At 47.6% G+C, this 6,651-nt stretch overlaps 1 protein-coding gene across 3 annotated transcripts in view; it reads right to left on the bottom strand.

Moving 5' to 3' along the window:
* CALCR (calcitonin receptor) overlaps positions 1-5,078 on the bottom strand; it is a 158,790-nt gene extending 153,712 nt beyond the window's left edge. For 2 of the 3 annotated variants that reach the window (XM_063151468.1, XM_063151487.1), the window contains exon 1: positions 4,852-5,078. In XM_063151468.1, the coding sequence (XP_063007538.1) occupies positions 4,852-4,895 (44 nt within the window). In that variant the 5' untranslated portion in view covers positions 4,896-5,078. Of the gene's footprint in view, positions 1-3,891; positions 4,139-4,851 lie in introns of those variants that run through there. The other variant, XM_063151477.1, reaches the window with a different exon arrangement.
* Between the last annotated feature and the right edge of the window lie 1,573 nt (positions 5,079-6,651).

Below are 6,651 nucleotides of genomic sequence, written 5' to 3' on the forward strand. Positions count from 1 at the left end.
AGGTTAATCTGATCCTTGTAGAAAGCCCCCTTTCAGGACTACACTTCAGCATGTAAATTGCTAAAACTGGCTCCAGTTCTCCTGTCTCCCACATGATCCTAATTCCAAAGGCACTTTGGGAACCACGGAAAAACATACTGCAGCATACCTCTGATGTGCTTGATATGAACTCTTGCTCCCAGTGTTATCCCCTATCAACTATGACCAGCAGCTACACTTTCTTCTTATGGCTGAACACCTAAATTTCTTGTACTTCCTTGGTTAAGTGGTAAATCTTTGCATACATCCATACAAAGCAGCACAAAGAGTCAAAAGGAGCTCACTGCCAGAGGGCAACTACCATCCCCAGGTCCTTCCCATACTCCTTAACTGAGAGCCACCTCAAAATCATGGTGCCAAATGAACAGCTCACAGGCTCTCTGGCAAGGCAATACCACATCCTTGGCTTCAGAAGATGCCCTGAAGAAAGATTCCTGCAGTATCTGTGGATACCACCTTGATTAAAAAGGTGTCCATCTGAAATGGTTGTAACTACACTTAGCAGGAAACTTGGATTTTCCAGTTGTAACTTCCAGGTGAAGCCCAACATTGTTAGCAGTGCTCATTCTTAACTGAGACATGGACAAGTCCCTCTGTTATTGTTATCTTATATTAGGTAGTTCTTCATGTGAGCAATTCAGTGTGTCTCTTCATTTAAACTACTTCAAAATTCACTCCATTGAAGTGGCTAAAAGCAATGTCAAACGGAAAGTGGGTATAAGAACAAAAACCAATATAAAACAATGTGTAATTATATGCTGTTCTATTGAAGGCCAATGTTACTAAATATAGAGATTAATACTGAAGAAAATAAGATCAGTGGGAAATAACATACAGCCTTAAGGTGTTGGCCATTCATTTCTGGGCACCTTTATCAAAGAATCAATTAACATTTAATCTTCTTAAAAGGTGCACAATCTCCTTTTGCTACGTACAGAGCATTCATGTTTCAGACCCAGATCATCATCTGGCCTTTGGCAAGATGTCTTAGACCCTCTTGACTATTTACACTGCAAATTTTTCAAGAGAGTGAATTTAACTCTGTGTGTGCAGTTAGGGAGCTGACTGGATGCCACTCTAACATAAACAGTGGTTGGAAGTGCTCACCACGTAACAGGATTGCTCCTAAAAGTCCCAGGTAAGATCTGTGCCCACATTAATATGAGTTTCAATACTGACAAATGAAAACAGTTAGGAACCAAAAATTTATTACCAGAAATAAAACAAAACCAAGTTTACCAACTTACTAATACATGAACCAACTATCACTTTCAAAATTGAATTTCATTGTATTTGCTAGCATAACTTTCAGTCAACTATAGCTCAATTATTTAGTTGCTTATTTTCCCAAAAGTTCTATTTGCATGCATTGGAAAAAAAAAAAAGCATAGAAAAGTCTTTTTTCCTATCTAATGATTTTTCAGGAACTTTGAATCATGACATGCTCTCTCTTCCTCCATTTTCACTTACACAAAACTAGTAGGAATTACTGACAGCTATGTTGGTCACACCACTATTATTATGTAACAGGTCTTGCATGTAGCTTCATATAGGTCTAGAGATACAGACTTAAAATTAATTGGCTGGGTTTTACACATTATCTCATTTTATCTCAATCCAGAAGAGAGCTAGAATTAAAAAAAAAATAAAAAATCAAACCCTCTATAGAACATTGTTTTAATCATTAATGGAAATTGTCAACTTTTTCAGATGCTTTTCCAAATCACTCAGCTGTAGACATGCAAAGAAAAAGTTTGCTAAACTATATTCTGTCAGTTTATGAAGCTAATCCTTGTAAACATATTATTCATTACTATTACATTAAGATTTTTAGAAAAGATGCTCCAGTTCATCTCTCAACAAAGCTTATGAACTGCAGAGTACTAAACTGTAATGTGGCTCAGTTGCTTGCTGACATTTTTATAGTAGTTCAAATATTTAGCAGTTTACTTCTAAACTTCTTTGCCACAAACAAAATCATCAGAAAATAGTCCCCCCTGTGTTGCTTGAATACCTCCTTGGTTAAAATAAGGTGCACATGAAAACTGTAATCCAACTTTTTTAATGAAAAAGTCATTGAGTCTAATGAAAACTGGAGTGTAAGACAAATCTGAACTGCCTACTCCTATTGAAAGCACAATACAGTTTCTCTTATATAGCTTTTTGAAACAACTGTTAACACCTGTGTGGCTCTTCTGCATGATTCTAAAGCAGTACAATGTAGAGTTGTTTGAAGTGCCATCACCAGCCAGATTTAAACATTGCGACTTGAATTTCTAAGTAAATTTGGCTGGCACTCACTATAAATGATAATGAAGACCTATGGTGAAACCTACCCTTTGGATTAATTGGGATTTTGCCATTTATCTTAACAGGACCAACATCTACCCAAGATTTATGAAGTTTGCATACTCTAATACATGCCAGTAGATACAGAAAGACAATATTTTAGTTCATTCAGAACTACTTCATGTCAGCTAGCATATGACAACTATAGTAAGCATCAGAGTGGTAGCTTAGCAAAAGTTGCCTACCAGCAAAGGTTATCATATGTCTGAAGGAATTACAATGAAGTATTAGCTCTCCTGTATTTAATTTACCTACTTGACAATTATGCCTAGGATTCTGAGAGGTGAATTAAATTTCCTCGTCCGCTCAACACCACCTGCAGTTTGAGCTGTTGGCAGCAAAGAAATGTCATCCTGGTCAGCCCTGATACACTCAGCCCTAGAGCAACACAGGGACGCTTTCACTGACCAAACACAAGGGTTCCCCCCACAATATCACCCTTCACTCACTGAAGGGGAAAAGGACCAGAAGCAACACCTTAATTTAATTTAGTGCCTATAAAAAAGCATTATAGTGTGATGTCTTGTTTAATTCATCCTAAACTCCCTCTAATCAGACTACTTAACTCTTAAGTGCTTAGTTCTTCCTGAGAAGAATATCACAAACTGTATTACCCTTAAGAAGTTCAAGGGTTGCCAGTGCATGTAAAAGCTTGGCAGGAAGACATCCGTTAGGTATCGACAATATTGACTTCAAGAGGTCTTAGGATACACATCTTTCTATTTACTCTTTTTATGAATGATTTTTTTCATTCATCATTTCAGCTACAACTGCCATTCTGTAACTAAAATAAACCTTCAGGATAGAAGTTTTTCTTTCCTTTGCAAATTGTCAACTACATTAACCTTGTCAAAAAAACCTACAAGAATGAAATCAATATAGCAATTTAAAGACAAAATTGGCAGGCACTATATTGTACTTGGACACATTCAGTAAATAGCCTCATACATCAATCTACCGTCATCAATGGCAATATTCTGAAACCAACTAACGTTGTTTATTACATTTGTGGTGTGAAACGCCAAAGTAAGTACAGATATCGGTCCAGCTGATGAAAAATGACACGGAGATAATATCTGACGTGCCCGAGAAGCACGAACTAGTGACTCAGGTGTCATTTAAACGTGCTGTACTCCCAGCATGGAGAGCGGCTGCTCTATACCCGGTACGGTACCAGCAGTGACCTGCTCGCCAGGGCAGAACCGCAGCGGGAGCTCCGGGATCCGCCGTGCCCCGTCCCCGCGCTGCGCCCCGATCTCCAGCCCGTCCCTCGCCCCTTCCCACACCGCACACTCCGCGGCAGCGGCTCGGAGCTCCTACAGCCCTCTCCCTCTTCCCCCTCTATCTTTGGGCGCACTGCCAGCCGGAGGCTGCGCTCCCCCCGCTGCCCGCCTGCCCGCGGGTTCGCTGGACGCCGGCGCCTCTCCCGCGCCGCCTGCCCCGGGCCGCTCTCCCGGGGCCGCCGGGTGCTGAAGGGCAGGCGGCGAAGTTGCCGGGACTTACGGTGGCAGCGCTACGGACGCCGGCGCGGCACCTCTCCCGGCCTCCCGTCACCTCGGGCCACCTCGGCGGCGGCTCCGCGCCCGCACCGGAGCAGCCCGGCAGCCCCTTCACTCCTCGGAGGGGCGCATGGCGCTGCCAGCTCCCCGACGCCCGCCCGGTGGGTCCCCGCGTCCCGGAGGGGGCGGACAGGCACTAGGCAGGGTCGAGCCCCTCCGGCGGGGCTGCGCCTCGGGAAGCATCTGCCTCCTGCCTCCCGCGCCGCTCCCGCTCCCCGCTCCACCCCGGGCGCGGCGGGGCTTCGCGCCGACGTCGGTGCGGGGCGGCCGGAGCCCGCCCGGCGGCGGCGGCAGCGCCTCCCCCGCCCCCGCCTCCCTCCCGCGGCTCCCGGCGCTGCCGCTGCCGGCGGGGCGGCCGTGCCGGAGCCGGCGCTGCGGGGGCGGCGGGAGCGGGGCCGGGCGGCGCTCCCGACGCAGCGCCTGAGGAACGGGGGGTCCCGCTGAGCCCGCCCGGGGGCAGGGACGCGTCCCCCGTGCCCCTCGTCCCGCGGGGGAGGCGGGGGGACAGCCCCGCCGGCTGCTCTGGGTACCGCCGGTCCCTTCCGTGCGGGGAGGGAGCTCCCGGTCTGCCGGGCTCCGTCCGCAGCGAGGGTGCGCCGCCCCGCCGGAGCTCGGAGCCTGAGGTGTCAGAGGCCCGGCCGGCGACCTCGCCTCCTCCTCCTCCTCTTGGAGGATCCGAGCCAGCGTTGAGCTTCAATCGCGGGCATCTTTTGGGAAGGAAAGCGTGGGAATGTGGGGCGTGGAGCGTGGGACCCCTGCGATCCGGCACCTGGGCGGGTGGGCGCTGCCCCCGCAGCGGATCGAGGGTTGCTGGGACCCCTGGCCGCCCCGGGGATGCTGTCCCGCATCCTCCCGTCTGCCCCGTCTCTGATGCTCTTCCAGCTTGCATGAACCATCTACCTACCGTCCACCAAGCTGGGGAGGATGAACTAGAGGTGGCCGCAGCATTCATCCGACGGCAGAATCATCTAAATTGCCGTTTCTGCTCCAGAAGTCATGTAAACGTTTTAAAGTGACTAACTCTAAGAAGAGGCCGAGAAAGACCTGTTTCTAAGCACCTCTGGGCACCTCTGGTCTCCTCAGAAAAGCAGACCCCAGCTACACGAGCATCCCGGGGCAATCGAGCCAACACCCCGCACGTCGCGGAAGAGCGTCGAGTGGCGGTGCACGAAGTAGCGCAGGGGAGGACTCTCCTGCTATGCCTGTTGCAAGCTGCCCAATATTTAAATATCCAGAGAGCCACAGTGAGGGGGGAGCCGGAGCGAGCGCACGGTGATTCACCTCAGCTCTCCTGACAACGTGTCAGCGCCGATAGCAGGCAGTAGTGGGGTCTCTTCCCAGCAGGTGGAGTCAGGAGGCAAACAAACTTGCTCAGGAGGTACCACCACCCGGCTGAGGACAGCTTTTTTCTTTCGCTTTTCTGTGCGAAGGGTGTTGCTGCCCTCAAATAAAGTGAACTCTGGGTTTAAAGTTGCTTGGCTTAGTTCTGAATGGAAAGTTAGCTCCTACTGAAGCGGTTCTCAGGTGTTTTTCTTCAACCTGCCACCTTCTCTAACAGATTACAGCCAAATTTTTTTTTTGAGCTTGCCTTTCTTACAGAAATCTGCATGCAAAAGCAGCTGGCTGCCTTTTTGCAGCTCAAGCCATTCTGAGAAGGGTGTGAGGGACAAGAAAAAGGGAGCTTAGTGCTCAGAAGGAGTCAGAAGGAGGTGCTGGGCTTAGCATGCACCAAAGCCCAAGAAAAAGGAATTTTTGCCACTTTTCCCAGCAGCTGATAAAAAAGTTCCTCCAGATAATACCATCGAAGAAAATTTGTCCTCCTTGATATTGGGGGGGTGCAACCATAATAAGAGTTGAGACACTCAAAGAATACTGATGTAAGTTGTTATCCCTTTAGGATTTAAATTTTCACTGTTGGTTTTATCCTTTACTCTTGTGGAGACAGCAAAGAGAAACAGTGGAAGCTGCTTTTATGAGCTCTCACAGTGCCACAATTGCTTCACTTTTCACAGCATTCTCTGGTAGGAGCAGTGGCATCAGGGGAGGTTCTCATTAGCTGCACCAGCTCTGGCACCACGGAGCAGCACCCCTGTGGACTCACTGCAGTCGTGTCCCTCTCACGCCACAGCTGCCCCGAGGTGGGCTTGGGTGAGTCACAGTTCTAAATGCTTCAGATGTTTGTGGAAGGGGAACTGCTGAGGAGCAAAACCTTATGCTGAAGCCTAGGGAAAGCAGGAGGCTCCCCCTTCCTGGCACTGCAGCAGTAAATTGAAAGAGATAAAATTGAGAGCTAGTTTGTCCCAAGGTCCACCTATTCTGGATTTTTTGTATGTTATCCAACTAATAGTGCTCATTCTATGATTGGAACGCATCACATTTTCACTGATGGGTTTTATATTTATTTCAAAACTGATTGCATGTTGCTCTGTTTTCTTAGTGAATAGTATTCATCTGCTTAAGTATAAATCTGTCATCCCATAATTTGGAAATAGCTTCCCTAAGGTCAGAATGTTTTTTTTTTTAATAAATTCCCATTTTGTTAACCATTACCTTGACTCAGAAGCAGCACTTTCTCATTTGTTCTGCTATAAGCAATTCCCCAGTGCCCCATGGGACTGCAAGCATGAGTACTTACTTCTTAGAATGTGTGTGAAATAGTGATCTGATCCATAAATAACTCCTGGCAATTATTAACTGTACCTCA

Source organism: Melospiza melodia, chromosome 1 (assembly GCF_035770615.1).
Source record: "Melospiza melodia melodia isolate bMelMel2 chromosome 1, bMelMel2.pri, whole genome shotgun sequence".
In the NCBI taxonomy this organism is placed as follows: domain Eukaryota; kingdom Metazoa; phylum Chordata; class Aves; order Passeriformes; family Passerellidae; genus Melospiza; species Melospiza melodia.